Genomic DNA, 18,137 nt, shown 5'->3' on the forward strand with positions numbered 1-18,137 from the left:
ATCATGTCCAGTCTGTGCACCACATACGTATACAGTAATCCTCTGTTTGTCTTCCATGTGTTCTTTTACAGGGGTAATGTATAAAGATAACCTTCAGCTTGGCTTTCTGACATAAGTTAAAAAAAAAAAAAAAAAAGAAAACAAGATGCTTAATTTATGAAACTCTGTCCACCTGTCAGGGTTGGACATTCTGAGAGTTGGATGTAGTGTACTCATTTTCCTTCTATATTGATCTCTAGCAATGAAGACACTGTACAGTATGCCTGCTACCCATTACAAAGAACACAAGTAATATCTCTTACACTGATCAGAGGACTAAGTTGTTGCTCAGGTGGAAATGTAAGAAAATGGAGAATGTGTTCGAACAACAATCTTCTCAGCAGTGCTGGGCATTTAAGTTGAGACTTTTACTGTAAGGATTCACTTTTTGACTTTTACTTACATTTTGCCTTGTTCACATGTCACATAATACTTTAACAGACTTGCATGACACAAGACAGTCCAAACGGATCAATACTCTGCTTCTGTTTCACATTTCAACTTTGGCCTTCTTATATAAAAAATACTAATCACAACATCTATCTTTCCTTTAGCTAAAAATAAGTCTGTTTCTGAGGTGCTGGCCAGCTTAATAGACTAATTAACTCAAATCCCAGGAGTACTGTAACAGCCAAATGAAATTAAGAAACAGCTCACACAACACTTTGCATTAGAGCCAGTGACTTAGTATTTTTGTTGGTGTGCAATAGTCTGCATGAGTATCCCTTTTTTAATCTCTCTCTTTTTCTCTAAAATACAGTACATGTACAAACATGCAAATCTCTGTCACACACACCGCAATGATTTTTCACTTTTCACGCCCTTTCCCCCTTTCCTTTAGAGACAGTAATCCCCAGCTGCAGCACTAATAGCATTAGCAGAGCATATCCAATCCCCTTAGGACCCCGAAAGGGAGCACATAGCTTAGACCTACACTGAGAGAGGCACTCTGGGGGACTACACTACCCATACTGCCTTAGGAAATCCACGCATGTTACTCAGCTCATTATTGATTAAAGTGAAGTAAAACAAAGACTAAATATATAGTAGAAAGCCATGCATTGTCAATATTATCACAGAGAAAGTGAGACACAGTTACTGCATAGTGCTTTTCAGTGGTTGGTTGGTTGGGAGTACTGTGAGAAAAAGCTGTGCATAAGTGCAACAGGAAGAGACTTGTAGAGAAAATGAAAGACCACGACAACTGGTACAGAAGTCATGAGCGAAAGCTGCCCTTTGTAGAGTGTCAACCTGCAAAAAATTCCCCAACAGTGCTGGGAATAACAACATCACTGCATTGATTTCTTATTGATAGACCATAGAGTATTCTACCTAAGCTATTTATGCTGCATCATGGCTCATTTAGACTATTCATTAGTGAAATACCCGTGCAAGTATAGAAATATAATGTACAGCTACATTTTAGAGAAAAACAATCCTGTTATTTATGTATTGCTTTTTTTTTCATTAACTGTAATGTTTGCTTATTTGTAGCTTGTAGGACGAGTGTGTTGTCATTACTTCACCAGCCAACTAGGTGCTCAAGTTTCAAGGATCTAAATGTGAAAAAACTCTTTTATTTCACCAGCACGTTCCTGAGCGTATTTGCAAATTTCTAACTTACAATGACTCTAAAAAAGTTGATATACTTCTGCCAATCACTGTGTGCTACTTTTGGTGTGAATGTTCATGCATGACCAAACAAACTATGAAAAACACATTCCATAATAATAAGCATGGTCATGTGTCTTGGATGAGTAAACAACATGAAACGATGTTAACATGATTATTTCAGATTAGAATTCACCAAAGCCTCCTGGTGTGTTTGGATTTTGCTGCATGTTTCCTGAATTATTCATCTACATACAGAGCTGGCAAGCATTTGTATGTAAATGTGTTTGTGTGTGCCTAAATGCATGTTGTATGTTTCTGCAAAGCTAAGGAGGAAGAAAACGATGGATGGATGGATGGATGGATGGATGGATGGATGGATGGATGGATGGATAGATAGATTATTTGTGCAGTCATCTCTGAATGGTCTATTTAGCATTACAGTGCAAACAAACCATATTCCCAAACACAGCCTTCTAAGGCAGGGCAACACCAAGCCAACCAGCAGAGGACTTATCTTCCTTCCTCCCAGCGACACAGCCCCCATTAGCCAGCCTGCCAACCACACCGCTTCTTGACTCCATCTCCATCTCTCAGCCATCACCCATTGCTCACAGTGAGTCATTGACTTAAAAACAGGCTGCAGTCTGCCACAGCATCAGCTTAAAAGTAATCATTCTGCTATGTAGAGTCAATATTGCTTTTTGTTTTGCTCTTGTTCTATGTGTGTGTGTGTGTGTGTGTGTGTGTGTGTGTGTGTGTGTGTGTGTGTGTGTGTGTGTGTGTGTGTGAGAGACAGAGAGAAAACAATGTAGACACAATAAGGAAAGAGGATGATACAAAGAAATGAACATGAAAAGAAGAAGAAAAAATTAGAAGCAGGTGTGTGTCAGGCCTAAAAATGAGCTGTAACCTAATGAGTCTAGATAAAAGCTGACTGTCTGAGCTAACTCAATTCTTTGCTCTGCTAGTCACAGTTCTTAGTTTAATAATGTTTGTTTCAGACTACTGATGCTGCGGCCAATGCTGGATTGCCTTTTTTTGGTCATATGTTTTCCTGTGTGCGACGACCCTCTTCACCGCTTGCATTCGTAGAATGTTGAACTTGGCTTAGGCCACACACGGGATGACAGCATCCACACTGTGCAGCAGACCTCCGTTTAAGATGTGTTTACAGTGCTTAAAACACTGGCATGTCTCTATCCCTGCTCGTATAAACATGGAATGTGTCTGACCATGTGCACACTTGTATGTGTACGCAGTGTTTACACAGAACCGATATAATCAGAAATAAAGAAATGCAACCAGAGAAGGAGGTAAAGGCCACAAAACAGTATGTGAGGTTGTGGTTAAATACAGAATGGGAATGAATCAACACAAGCGCAAGGATGTTCCAGGGAGGTCTTTGTAAAGGTTATCAGAGCTTTTGAGGGCCAAGGTGTAGTGTGTACACAGAGGTGAGGAGGAGGCATGATTCTTGCTCAGGAATGTTGTAAAGCTGTTTGTAGAGACAGCAGTCCAATGAAAAGGCTTAGGTGCTGGAGCTCTGCCAAAGCAGTGATGGGAAAAATGAAGAAAAGAGAGAAAACGGTAATATGGGAATGAAAGAAAAGAATGGGATCCATGAAGAGAAATCTCAGGCGTGTTGTCCATTGAGGAGAGTTTTACACTCTTCATAGGAATGCAGTCTCAGGTTTAATGAAATCTGGGAAGCTCTCTTTAGAATTGAATCAAAGCCCTTCCTACCCTACTGCACAATTTCTACCATTTCCATTTCCATCTACACTGCAGAATGCATTCATCCTCTTTTTTCATGTTTCACACATCACTGTGGTTCCTGAGCACATTGCTGTACCCATCTATCCAAGCCAGGTGTATGTGTGTATGAACGTGTGTCCTCATATAGAAGTAAGGTAAAAGAACATATATACATTATATAAATGTTGCCCCTGCCAGTCAGAGGGACAGGAATAAAAAAGGCCAATAAAACTGTGAGAAGACAGTATCCAAATACACTCCAAAATATCACATTAGACACACCAATAAAACGGTCTAATAAGAATTATTTCTCAGCTATTTAACCTTTATGTCATTGGCAAATAAAGATCAATTTATAGCGACTCAGTTGATATTCAAAGGTCTGAGGTTTAAATAGAAACATGTCTCAGGAAATGTGGGCTGTTCCCTACACAGTTATATGTCATAGAAGTTAATTCAGGAGCCAGAAGGAAGGCGTAGTACAGTATAATCACAATGGTTGTGACAGGGTTAAGCTAATTTGACAGCAGATATGAAAGAGTAATTGTCATTCATGTCCCTTTAATGCATGTTACTAATTAAGCTTCTTCCCTGGAGTCTTTGTGCTTCCTCGTCTCGCAGGTTTCGCATGGATCGTGGTGGCACCTGGATCGTGGTTGTGCCTGCTGCCGTGGTCCTGCTTGACACCAACTGCTACTATTATCATTATTAGTCATATTTATATTATTATTACTGCTTTTATTACTGATACTGCTGTAATTATTATAATTATTCTATTATATTCACTGGTACTATTATAATTTTTATTCGACATACTTATATTATTATTATTATATTTGTTAGTATTATTGTTGTTTTTGCTGCGCATCTCTCTCTCCTTACTTTCTATGTATCATTTTATCATATGGACTGTTTATATTGTAATTTCATTATGCTGATCTGGTCTGTACACACAACTCTATTGCACGTCTGTCTGTCTGTACCATTTTTTTTGGCATAGTTTTTCCTTATCCGATGCGAGGGTCGAAGGACATAGGGTGTCCTATGCTGTACAGATTGTAAAGCCCTCTGAGGCAAATCTGTGATATTGGGCTATAATACAATTGAATTCAATTAAATCTACAGCCACACTAGTGGCTTTTTGACGCTGTAACTGGCACAGCTTTGAGCTAATTGATAAAATTGCATAGTGAATAATAATATGTTGATGTTAAGCAGGTATAATGTTTACAACGTTAGAATCTTAGTTTAACATGCTAAAATTTGCCATTTACAGGTAATAGACATAAATCAAAGTGCTGGACAAATTCATAATTTGACTTCATGGTGGCACTGGATAAAAGGTTAATGGATCGCCAAAGTTATTACAATTCATCCTGAAGGGGGACGAATGTGTGTACTAAATTTCAGGACAATACATTCAACAGTGATTGACATATTTCACTCAAACCACAAGCCAACCTCATTGTGGCGCTAGAAGAAAGGTCAGAGGGACTTCAAGTGATTAGGATTCATCCTCTGGGGACCACACATATCTGTACCAAAATTCATGGCAATCCACATAAGTAAACCGGCTGGTTGTGCTAAAGGGAAAAGGAGGAGCACCAACGTCAGAAGGGTTCATCCTCTGAGCACCATGGATGTCAAACTTTTACGGCAATCCATCCTACTGTAGTTGTTATTGATATTCTGGACCTCTGGACCAGAGTAGTGGATCGACCAACACTGCCATCTCAAAAGCCATGCTGCTAGCTGAAAATGTGAAAATATATATAATGTAATATAGTATTTAAAGCACAGTATGACTTTTATGAAAAGACAAGGGAGTGCTTTGAATAAAGAAGCAAATGAGGAACTGCTGCAAAAGAGGAGAGAGCAGAACATCTATGTAGGTTCATTTTAGATTTATCTCCATCTGAGAAAAAATCCAATTTAGATCCAGCCTTACTTGACCAAATATACTTGTAGCCTCCCCTTCACAGCACAACATAACTCAAGGACAGTGAGTCAGCCAACCAATATGAGCCTAATCTAATCCTTGGTGCTGAAACCTGCCATGAGACAAGCAGAGAGCTGTGATGTCACAGGGCAAGACCTCCACCTCATCTACCTGCTGAGAGAGGCGATGCGAGAGGGAGCAGGACTGGAAACAGGATATGGGAGATGGGAGAGACTGCTTCCCCTGTTCTAACACTGATGTTTATTGGTGTTTTTTTCCCTCCTCTGTGTGCAGCAGAGCATGACGTTGAAACATTAGTATCATGCCACTCATAATCACCACCTGGGGAGGAGTGAGTGAGTGAGGAGAAGAAGGCAGAGCGACTGACCAATGAGGAAGAAAGGAGAAAGCATAGATAGAGAAATGAGGATGAGGAAACACTGGTTTCGTACTTGGACGGACATGAAGGCCGCCACCACGTGAACCCACACAGACCAACATACAAGCGTGCTTAATTATAAACTGTATTTTACTTCTTGCAGTATTTATGCTACAGATGTCACCATGTGAGAAAACAACAGGATAACCCTTCTTGACCACAGGACAAACATTTAAAGTCTTAGTGGCTAGTCCTGTGAGCACCTCCAAACACGATCTCTCCTTGTTTTCTATCTTTATTTTCTTAAAACCAAGCAGACTGAGACAAATTCCTGTGGGTGTGTTATTTAGGAGAACTGTTTGCCCACTTTGACAATGGCTGGCAAAGCGAGTCCTGTCCTTTGGTGCCAACACAAACAAGTCAGGAAGTCAAAGACCCCACAAGGGAAAATTCATAATTCTCCCCCTCTGACACTGAGACATGATATGGAGAGATATTTAGAATTTGACATTGGTTATTTAGATTACTTTTTGTCAATTCAGTTAACTCTACTTTTGTGTCAAATCTTACTTCATCATCTCACTTTTTATCTCGCCAAATGTACAGTGAAAAACATCCAAATGATGTCACTACTCAATGCATTGTTTTCCTTCATGTGCCTTTTTGCGCCTTGAGTGTTGAGACAGATTTCAGTGACGTTGTCCGTGGTGTTACGAGATTTCCCAGTCCCCTGACACTGTGTGACACCAATTAGGAGGCTGCGGATATGACAAAGCCAGTGGTCCAAACGCTGTAACTGACAAAATAAACCTCTCAAGCTGTGTTTCTGTGTCTGATATTATAGTGAGATGGGAGGAAGCAAAACAGAGACAAGTCAAGAGAATTACATTGATGAAAAGGGGGGAGGGAGGAAAACAAGAGAAACCCTCACAGGATGTTAAAAGGGAACAAAAAAGAGAAAGAGGGGGAAAGAACGGCTGATGTCAGTGTTGCAAAGAGAAGTTTTCTGTCGTCAGCCCACGCTTGACTGTCAACTGACAGAGCTGCCGATTCAGGCCTCACAGAAAAGGAGTGACAAGAAAGCTGATGTGCTGTTAAGAGTACTTGGAAATCTTGGCTACAAAGAGTACTCCCTCCCTTGCTGTTTAGCAGTGTACAGTATTTTTTTTACAAAGCGCTCAGTGTCTCTTCTAAACTAAATAAACTATTACAATGTGTTTTACATAATACAACATATTTTACGGCTCCCAGGTTCCCCCACAGCAGCTGTATGATGTCATCAAGTCAAGACACAAAACAGGAGGGCCATTATTTCCTGTGCAGTGTGGTAATGTTCACATCTGTAAAAACCTGGGGATGTCGGTAATGAAACAAGAGAAGAAAAGGCCTTAAAGTGTGCGTGTGTGTGTGTGCACTTTGAAAACAACTCTTGTAAATAAAACGTACAACTGCCACCTGCCGAAATGAATGGTAGCGATTCACGTGAACTGGCAAATCACACACAGATGTTGCAGTTCCGAGCACACCCCTGTGTGTCACACAGCTGCCAGTTTAATGCAGAAAACAAGTTCCATAGTTTGTGAAAAATCCACAAAGACTTACTCAAGCTACCGTTTAGGGGAATTAGAAGCAGGCAACTGCTTACTGCTTTTCTGACTGTTCACTATATGATAAAGCATCTATACACTAACCATGCATTATGCAGAGCAGCGTTAAAGCAGAGATTTTGTACGAGTTTCACAATGTAAAGCGTCTGTATATAGCCACGGCTTGGTATTAGTTGTGCTTGACTGACCCTGAGCGCTGGCTATCAGAGGCTGAAGTGAAAACATGGCAGGGTTAGATATTAGACCCCTACTGAGGCCAGGAAGTCTTAGCACTGCAACGTGTCCAGTGACTAGCGTAGAGATTAGCTGACAGTTAGCTGACCTGACGGGGGTTTTGAAGTTATACGTCCCAGTAGGCAACAGAGGCAATCATATCAGTAACGCTGAGAAAGCCTGACACAGCATACACCACCAGCGTGTGTAAAACAAGCCTCTGGAGCTGCCGTGACTGAAAATGAAATAGATTCGCAGCAGAGCAAAGAATACTAAAAGACATGTAGGAGTCACAGGGGCACAGGGTTTAAACTGAGGGGGAATGAAGGTCCCAGACCACCTATACGACTTGACGTAGTAGAACATGGGGGGTCCTGCCTATTTAATTACATTTTCTGTCACAATTACTGCCCTGACATAACTTGGTTTCATCACCTTGTCAGTTTCCATCAGGGCTCCAAAGTAGTTTTTTTTTTCCCCCAAAAGATTTCAAAAGTGCACAGACCTGCAGTTTTGACATGCTGCCTGTACATGATCTACTGTAGGCAAACACAATATTTCTAGTTATTCTCTTTCATAATGATTGGGGTACAACTATTCTGAAATGCTGTAAATGTATGATACTGTAACGTCCCTCAATAAGCAGCCGAGACGTTGGCCAATGCCAAACAAAGAAACACCACAGTGAAATCCACGTTACCTCACATTCCTCGCACACCCCGCTAGCTCTTCTCTCCACCCCCCTTCACTTCCTCTAGGACATAACAACAACCACCCCTCCCCCCCATTAGCGCTCAGCCAACTACAGGTGTACAATCTCACGCGGCTCACTCTCATAGGAAGATGACATGTAGACAGGGTTCACAGCAGCTAACTCACGTTTACTTCACTTTTCTTTCAGCAGGAGCCAGGAGGAAAGAGGAAGGGGGGCTTAATTTGACAGAGTCTCTGACACAGCATGAGCCAAACTGGTTCTCTTACTGAAGTGAAACTGTAAATTGGCCAAAAAAAGCAATAGCTAGATGTATATTTCCACAACTAATGATGATGTTTCACCAGGACAGAATGACCGCACACATGAAAACAAGGATAGTTTGGGGGCATTTTTAGATCAGTTTGCATAACCGGTCCGGGCTGTGACCCCAACAAAGGGACGAGAGCAGGTGAAGTCTCCAATCTCACAGCCCTGTCTGAGCATGCCAGCTTGACTGCTGCTCAAACACTGGATGAATTATTGAAACACCCTCTGACTCAAGTCTGTGAGCATAGAGAGTTAGTAACAGGTTGTAACAATCAAAGGTGAGAAAAACCTAAAAAGAATAAAAACAAAGAATTCACAACAGCGCACAGGAGACAGGTCATGTAGAGAGCACACAGAGCTTGAGGACTTCATGCTGAACTTAAACTTCTGAATGTTACCTTAACACGACGTAGTTTAAATATGCAGTCTCTCACTTTCTCTGTCCCCATCTCATGTGATGTGCACACTAAAACACTCATAAGACCACGCTCTACATCCGCTTTGGTCCAATTAACTCACTGTCAAATGTGAACCACTTTGATAATTAGTGCAGAGTTGTAGTGATAAAGCTGCAAGTGTGTCACCTTCCAGAACTGGGACACTTTAAACTACAGGGGCTAATGGGAACACTCACTGTGAGCAGGAGACACACACTTACTCACATGTGTTAACATGACAATCTAGTTAAAATAATAACCATATATTGTTGTCCCATAGTTGTCAGGGCGAATTATTTATTATTAGTTCATCAGCAGAGTTGTTTTTTTAGGTCACTCATTTAGGTTCTCTCTCTCTCTCTCTCTCTCTCTCTCTCTCTCTGTGTGTGTGTGTGTGTGTGTGTGTGCCCGTGTATTACTCATGTTGTGAGTACATAAATCCCTTACACAGTCACATTGTGGGGACATTCCTTTTGGGGACTAAATGCGAGTCCCCATAACGTAAATCATTACATTTTAGGGGGAAGACTTGGGTTAAGTTATGTGTGTGTGTGTGTGTGTGTGTGTGTGTGTGTGTGTGTGTGTGTGTGTGTGTCTGTGTGTGTGTGTGTGATCAGGGTACATTTGGGACAAATTGCCTATCTAAGGACGAGAGGGAGGAATGAGCACAAGTGAAACTAGCAGATACAGTCCATCACCTTTTCATTTCTTCATTTCACACGCACACAGCGATGAGGCCACTGTGACATACTGATTGGCACAGCTCCATCCTCGACTAACTAGTTCATCACAAGCTCTGTCATCTATTTCTTTTCTGCCTCACTGGTCCTCATTCTGGTTTCTCTTTTTTTCTGACTTCACTTCCATTTAACAGTGCATAATACTTTAACAATTAGGACTTGCTCGCATGCATTGTCCCCCATTAATCCATCAGATTGTATTTTAACTTCAATACATTATTTTAGTTAATTTGATCTAAGTTTAAGGTTTTTTTTTATTTTTTTGTTGTTGCTACATCATTTCCTTAATGTCATTTCCCACAAACATGGCAAACAAGGCAGGACACTAGTGGAGTTTAGCCCGGTATCAGAGCTTTGGGCTAATACTGCTCTCTGCTGGATTACATTTGTATCACAAGATGTCTGTCAGGGCTAGTACAGTTAATTTAATGCAGTAAATGCTATTTATGGTTTATATACAATTCCCATCAATTTTCTTCTCTTGTATGGGGATTGCAATTTGCATAGTTGTATGGGACTCTTTTATGGGCTACTTTTATACCCGTCTCACAACTCCATGAACACATACACACACAGGTGGTAGGAGATTACTATGGTTTTCAGTAACTGCATTCAACTTTTAAATTAGATGGTACACTTGGGAGATAGTTTAGTGCAGTGGTTTCCAACCTCACTGTTGGGACCACTACAAGGGGTCGCAAGACAGGTCTTAGTGCTTATGACATTAGTAAGCAACAAAAACATTTCTGCTACCTGCACAAAGGTTTTCAGGTGTTTATCTAGTCTTTTTTTCTTTTCTTCTAATTTACTGGCTTATTTACTTCTTCAAGAACAAAATCCCTTTGGTTGAACTGGTCATAAAGTGGTAGACATCAAACTGGGGATGATGGTGATGAGGTCACACTGGTTAAGTGTACAGTGTTGTAGTTGTAGCTTGTAACCATAATTCTTAAGAATGGCTCAAACCAACACACACACACACACACACACACACACACACACACACACACACACACACACACACACACACACACACACACACACACACACACACACACATTATGGCCCTTCCACCTGCTGAAGTCACGCCTTTTTGTCTGAAATAGAGATATGAAGAAATGTGGCACTAATGGGCATTAGAGGAGATGATATTGGCCAGCATCCAGACTCCCTCTGCAGGGCTAGAAATTCATAAAGGTTATATGAAGTCTATAAAAAATGTAAGAGAAAAACATTGTTTGGAGACTGGGAGGTTCAAATCCTGAGCTCCTTGTGTTTTTCTCCTGTACTTCCATCATTTACTAAGTACTGCTTTACTATCAGTCACTAGGGTTAGGGTAAGCATATGCTGTAAATATGCATTCAGTATGTCATCATATTTGACCTATAATTCAACAAAAGGCAAGTACTTTCACTTTCTTTCTGTAGCATATGTTTATAGAAATAAAAGGTTCAGATGCAAACAAAATAAAAACAGTTGTGTACTTTTACTTTCAAAGACAAACACATAGTCTACAGGTAATTCACTGTGAATTGTTCAAACCTGAGAAACCTCCAGACGGCTGGCCACATAAAGACAACCACTAGTAATGAGAAATGGTCATGTGTGAAATAAAAAAACAAAACTTTTTGCAGCACTTGCTGTGAAGATGCTGATATTTTGTCTATGTGGTCTGCCACCAGAGGGCACTCTCATTATATACAATGGAAATTAAAAACACTTTCACAGTACTAAATATAAACATATTAAGGGGAATATTGGATATATGATAATATTATTTAACAATCTCCTCTTCCCTCTTCCAGAAAGGAAAAATGTGCTGAGCTCTGTTATGAGCAAAGTGAGACAAGACAAGAGAAGGCAAACTTTATTTACATATAACTAAGTATTTACAGAAAACAAAGAAAAGGGTAATTTGTATTTAAAATTGAGTGTGTTATCAAAAGCAACGTAAAATCACAACAAAATAGTAATGTTTTACATCTGTGTCCTCAAATCAACCTAATCTTAAGGCACGTCTCATGTAAACTATGCTGCCTGTCTGAACCACAGAAATCCTACTGACTTGAATTGATGGAAGACACAGGAGAGCACTGCCTGGAGTTTTCTGTGGTTGATATTGGACGGACATTTGTTTTGTATCATATCTGGAGCATGGCCAGGTTTTATCTTATTTAATGATTCACAGATCGATCAGACATGCTTTATAAAGTCATATAAACCAAAGGATACTTTAACACTTTCACATAAGCTATACCAAAGTCAGTATTAAAAATACTTGACTTGACTGGTAACACTTTACTTGAAGGTATCGACAAAATCATGACATGACACTGTCATAACTATGACATGACACTGTCATGAACATGTCATAAACGTTATAAACAAGTCATAAACGTTTATGACTTCTGTCATTAAGTGTCATTCGGTTTTTGTCATGACAAGTTGACATTGTTTGGGTTGTCTTGATTATGACAACTTAATCAAAGTGACATTACCAGAAGTTGTCTTGGTCATGACAAGTTGACATTAAATTTGTTTGGGATGTCTTTGTAATGACAACTTGACATTAACCAGGATGACATTACCATGGGATGTCTTTGTCATGACAACTTGACATAATGTCATCCTGTTTAATGTCAAGTTGTCTTAATAAAGACACTCCAAAGAAATGTAATGTCATATAATTAATTAAGATTACATTTCTTTTGGAACGAGTGTTTAGTTTTTTTTTTTGTTATTTGTAGTTTATGTATTAGTGTTATTGTTAGTCTTCCCCTGGGTGTCAAACCTGGTCTGATCAGCCAGTATATACAGGTGCTGGTCATATAATTAGAATAACATGAAAAAGTTGATTTATTTCAGTAATTCCATTCAAAAAGTGAAACTTGTATAATGTATACATTCATTCCACACAGACTGATATATTTCAAGTGTTTATTTCTTTTAATTGTGATGATTATAACTGACAACTAACGAAAACCCCAAATTCAGTATCTCAGAAAATTAGAATATTGTGACAAGGTTCAATATTGAAGACACCTGGTGCCACACTCTAATCAGCTAATTCACTCAAAACACCTGCAAAGGCCTTTAAATGGTCCCTCAGTCTAGTTCTGGAGGCTACACAATCATGGGGAAGACTGCTGACTTGACAGCTGTCCAAAAGACGACCATTGACACCTCGCACAAGGAGGGTAAGACACAAAACGTCATTGCTAAAGAGGCTGGCTGTTCACAGAGCTCTGTGTCCAAGCACATTAATAGAGAGGCGAAGGGAAGGAAAAGATGTGGTAGAAAAAAGTGTACAAGCAATAGGGATAACTGCACCCTGGAGAGGATTGTGAAACAAAGCCCATTCAAAAATGTGGGGGAGATTCACAGAGTGGACTGCAGCTGGAGTCAGTGCTTCAAGAACCACCACGCACAGACGTAAGCAAGACATGGGTTTCAGCTGTCGCATTCCTTGTGTCAAGCCACTCTTGAACAAGATACAGCGTCAGAAGCGTCTCGCCTGGGCTAAAGACAAAAAGGACTGGACTGCTGCTGAGTGGTCCAAAGTTATGTTCTCTGATGAAAGTAAATTTTGCATTTCCTTTGGAAATCAAGGTCCCAGAGTCTGGAGGAAGAGAGGAGAGGCACAGAATCCACGTTGCTTGAAGTCCAGTGTAAAGTTTCCACAGTCAGTGATGGTTTGGGGTGCCATGTCATCTGCTGGTGTTGGTCCACTGTGTTTTCTGAGGTCCAGGGTCAACGCAGCTGTCTACCAGGAAGTTTTAGAGCACTTCATGCTTCCTGCTGCTGACCAACTTTATGGAGATGCAGACTTCATTTTCCAACAGGACTTGGCACCTGCACACAGTGCCAAAGCTACCAGTACCTGGTTTAAGGATCATGGTATCCCTGTTCTTAATTGGCCAGCAAACTCACCTGACCTTAACCCTATAGAAAATCTATAGGGTATTGTGAAGAGGAAGATGTGATGCGCCAGACCAACAATGCAGAAGAGCTGAAGGCCACTATCAGAGTAACCTGGGCTCTCATAACACCTGAGCAGTGCTACAGACTGATCGACTCCATGCCACGCCGCATTGCTGCAGTAATTCAGGCAAAAGGAGCCCCAACTAAGTATTGAGTGCTGTACATGCTCATACTTTTCATGTTCATACATGAAAAGTACATAAGTTGGCCAACATTTCTAAAAATACTTTTTTGTATTGGTCTTAAGTAATATTCTAATTTTTGGAGATACTGAATTTGGGATTTTCATTAGTTGTCAGTTATAATCATCACAATTAAAAGAAATGAACATTTGAAATATATCACTCTGTGTGTGATGAATGAATATAATGTACAAATTTCACTTTTTGAATGGAATTACTGAAATCAACTTTTTCATGATATTCTAATTATATGACCAGCACCCCTTTGTTTCTCTTATAGGAAGGCAGTTGTATTTTTGAGTTTATGTTCAGAGCTTAGTCTGTTTGTTTGACCTCTTTTAAGGGCCCAAACTTTATCTCTATTTTGTTATGATTTTGTGGGTAAAATAAAAACCCCTTTTTTGAAATCTTCTTGTGACTCCTCTTGCCTAACTGCTTGGTCCCTGACATCCAAATACACTTTCTCTTACCTATAGACAGACAAAATACTGGAATATCTAATAAGTGTGCTTTTTCTTATGCTTTAAGAAGTTCACAACATGTATGCAGAAAGACAGCGACAAGTTGTTTGGTAACCACTTTCTGACTCAAGAGGTATGGCTGCAGTGCTACCCAAAAATGAATCACAATGCTGCATAGAGTACATGATAATGAAGAAAATGTGCTGATTTGAAACTCTTCTAAGATTTAATTTAAGACGAGTGAGGCCAACACAGGAACTAAATGGGTTTGTGTTGACTGAAATAAATAGAGGAACCTGGAAAGTGCCTGTGGAAAGTAACGCGGACGGAAATGAATTGCTAGTTTACGAGGATTGAGTCATTAATTTTCTTATCTTAACTTGCGGACAATATCATCATCAAACGGAGAATTTCCAAATAGAAAAACTGCTTGATGGTGTTTTAAGTCCCCAACGTCGACTTCAAGGCAGCGCTGCGACCGTCGACTTCAAGGCACCTAACCCTAATCTTAACCCTAACTCTAACCTTAACTATTACTTAATCCTAGGCCTTCAGGCAGCGCTGCCTGGAAGACGACGTTGGGGGCTTAAAACACCAAACACCCAAAAAGAAGCAGTATAAAACCCCTTAAATTTAAAGAAGTTGTCAAATTAAAAACCAATTCCTACTGGAGGGGAACACTGCATTAACACTGCTCAAAACTAATAATTTCTTTACATTTTAAAGTGTTTTACATTTCCCTGAAGAAGGAAGATTCTAGTAAGCAGAGGAAAGAAAAGAAATATTGGAAGAAAAAGAGAAGTGAAGCCCGAAATGGCTGCTTGGATAGCTAGCCTCAAGGAAAAATAATGCTACCAGAAAATGTTTTTGAAAAGTCTTGTGGCTTTTGTCTGTTCTACCTGCAACAACCAGTGCTTTTTTACAGTACAGTTTTTCTTTCTTTTGAGACCAAGAGATCATATTCAGTTCTTAGGAGATTGTAAGTACAATTATGAAATAAAGTTTTGAAAGGGATCGATAACTCTCTTATTCATCATTAGATTTCACATTTTACCTGCTAATTGCTGTTTGTACACATATAGCACATTTTGTAAACTGTAAACTAATCCTATTCTGTATAGCAATATAAAAGGGTTTGCATCAAAGTCTGTCCTCGGTGAAGTAAAAACAAAGATAGTGTGTGTCTATGTGCATAGATGGAAGCTCTATTGGTTGCTTTAAAAAGCAACGCTTTCCTCAGAGCAAATAAAGACTTGCAGCTTAACTTACATTGTAACTTACTTTGAACCAACATTTTAGAAGGTGGTGTTGGAACACTCAAGTGGAGGAGGCTTCATGAAGAAATCAGTTAGCAGCCAGACAGCTCCATCCTGCACCAGCTTATTCTGTTTAAAAACGATAAATATTGACTTATCTGCTGGTTGATTTATGTGTTGCACTCTTGCAATGCCACAATCATTGAACGCAATGTTGTTTAACTGACAGTAAACACATGGATGGACCCAGATAAATATGAAATATGTTTCTACTTGTTGCTATGCCACTGCTGTTAGAACCCTTGCTCATCTGCATTTTAATCCTGCAAACTTGTAATTATGCATGAGTTCTTGCATTGGATGAAATACCTAATTAAATACAAATCTGACACATAAAATTGTCTAGGTGGAACACTCTTCCTCTAGAGAATACATAAAACCATGATCTTTTTTTTCTAAAATAAATGCAAAAGATTGAAATAACTGTTGGAACAGCAGATCACAGGTTAGATTTGCTTGAAAAGTAAAAAATGTTTATCAGACATTTAACACTGACGCCAGCCAATCACATCCACTTTAATACTCAGCTGGAGTGTCAGGTAACCAGGCAAAGCGTGGGTGGGCAGATTTTACTAATAACTTAATAGGTAACCTATCAAGTCTGCTAGGAAGTTTTCTTTTGGTTTGTATCATCTTATATGCAAATGACACTCAAAGTGTGTGTGTTTCTCAGCCATATCATATAAGAGGCACCAGAACCGTCAGAGCACAGTGTTGATTGTTTCCAGTGTACAGATACTGTCGTAGCTGCACCTGCTCATGGCCACACTCTCTACTCAGGCTACCAGCAACTACAGCATGGTAAGTCTTATACTAACACATACAATATTGATGTTGTGCTGAATGTGTTAGGCTCTGAACCTAAAAATGTCTTTCCTATTGAATCTGTTGTTGAAAATTGTCACAATTCTAAGTCATAGAACTCTGTTTCTATTATTACTCACGTTTGTTTCCTTTCCCTCTTACTTCTCTTCCTTTCTCCTCTTTATTCCTCTATCCTTCCTTCTCTGTTTTGTCCTCTTCTCTTCTGTCGTCCCATCCCCTCTTCTCTTCAGGTGCCACCTTGTACAAAGATCCCTGACAGTGCTCCTGCGGTACTACCTGTCACCGTCTTATGGCATTGAGTTCTGCATTGGTTTTCCTGGCAACTTTGTGGTTGTACTAGGTTACATATTTTGTTTGCAGCAGTGGCAGAGCTGCAACATTTACCTCTTCAGCCTGGCAGTCTCCGACCTAATTTTTCCTCTGCACACTGCCACGTCTCGCATATCTCTATGCAAACAACCAATCAGAGACCAGTCCCCATGCTTGCATTATCAACCGCTATGTACTCCATGTAAATCTTTACTCTTCCATCCTGTTTATGGTTTTGCTAAGCATGGACCGCTTCCTGCTCATAAGATATCCAACACGGAACCACTACCTGCTGAGACCACGATCAGCCTTGATTGTAACAGGGCTGAGCTGGCTAGCTGTCAATGTGGAAGTTGCTCCAATGATATCACTGATGATCGATGACCTCCAGGGTGGAAACTGGAGTCGCTGTAGGGATTTTGCCAGCCTGGAAGGAAACATCAATACATTGGGCTACAGCCTGGGACTAACCCTGATTGGTTACCTTCTCCCTGTGCTTGGACTTTGTGGTTTCTCCTACCAAATTGCACATCTGCTCCGTGTCCAGGAAAGGGCTGTCCAGAACAGGACAACATCATACAAGCGGCCTTTTAAGGTTGTTTGTAATGGCTGCAGTCATTTTTCTGGTTCTCTACACTCCATTCCATGTGCTGAGAAATGTCAGAATAGCATCTAATGAGGCCTGGGCAGGGCTTTGTACAAAGATGTACATACAGGGCCTGTACATCCTGACCCGACCGTGGGCCTATCTTGCACAGTGTCATCAACCCTGTCTTCTACTTCCTCATGGGTGACAAGTTCAGAGAGCTCCTATTCGCCAAGCTCAGAAAGCTGGGCAGAAAGACAGAGCAGCAAAGAGGGCCAGACTGAAAACATTCAACACATATCCCTATGAGACACACATCAACATAGTGCAACCAAACACGTGGACCACCTCTATCTTTACATGTATTTTCTTAGATTAATACTTTACTTTATTTCTGCTGTGTTTTAATTACCTCCACCCATGGAGGTTATGGTTTTGGTCCTTTGTTTGTTGGTTTATTTGTTTGTCAGCAGGATTACGTAAAAACTACTGGCACGATTTTATGAAACTTGGTGGAAGGGTGTAGCAAATAACTTTTGGAGCGGATCTGAATCACGGGGCATTTGTGCTGCATTTATGTGGTGTCAGAATAATTTTCCGTAGTGACCATTTCTACATATATTACATTGCATCCGAATAAGTATCACAATATTAAAGTAACTATGTACAGTGGGGAGAACAAGTATTTGATACACTGCTGATTTTGCAGGTTTTCCCACTTACAAAGCATGT

General features: G+C 40.1%; 1 protein-coding gene across 1 annotated transcript in view; it reads left to right on the plus strand.

Moving 5' to 3' along the window:
• The window catches only part of LOC144513980 (succinate receptor 1-like), a 48,076-nt gene extending 30,304 nt beyond the window's left edge, over positions 1 to 17,772 (plus strand). The window contains 4 exon segments of the mRNA XM_078245174.1: positions 16,741 to 16,924; positions 16,926 to 17,420; positions 17,422 to 17,568; positions 17,570 to 17,772. Of these exon segments, the coding sequence (XP_078101300.1) occupies positions 16,741 to 16,924; positions 16,926 to 17,420; positions 17,422 to 17,568; positions 17,570 to 17,689 (946 nt within the window). The 3' untranslated portion in view covers positions 17,690 to 17,772.
• Positions 17,773 to 18,137: the final 365 nt, after the last annotated feature.

Source organism: Sander vitreus, chromosome 3, assembly GCF_031162955.1.
Source record: "Sander vitreus isolate 19-12246 chromosome 3, sanVit1, whole genome shotgun sequence".
Taxonomy (NCBI): domain Eukaryota; kingdom Metazoa; phylum Chordata; class Actinopteri; order Perciformes; family Percidae; genus Sander; species Sander vitreus.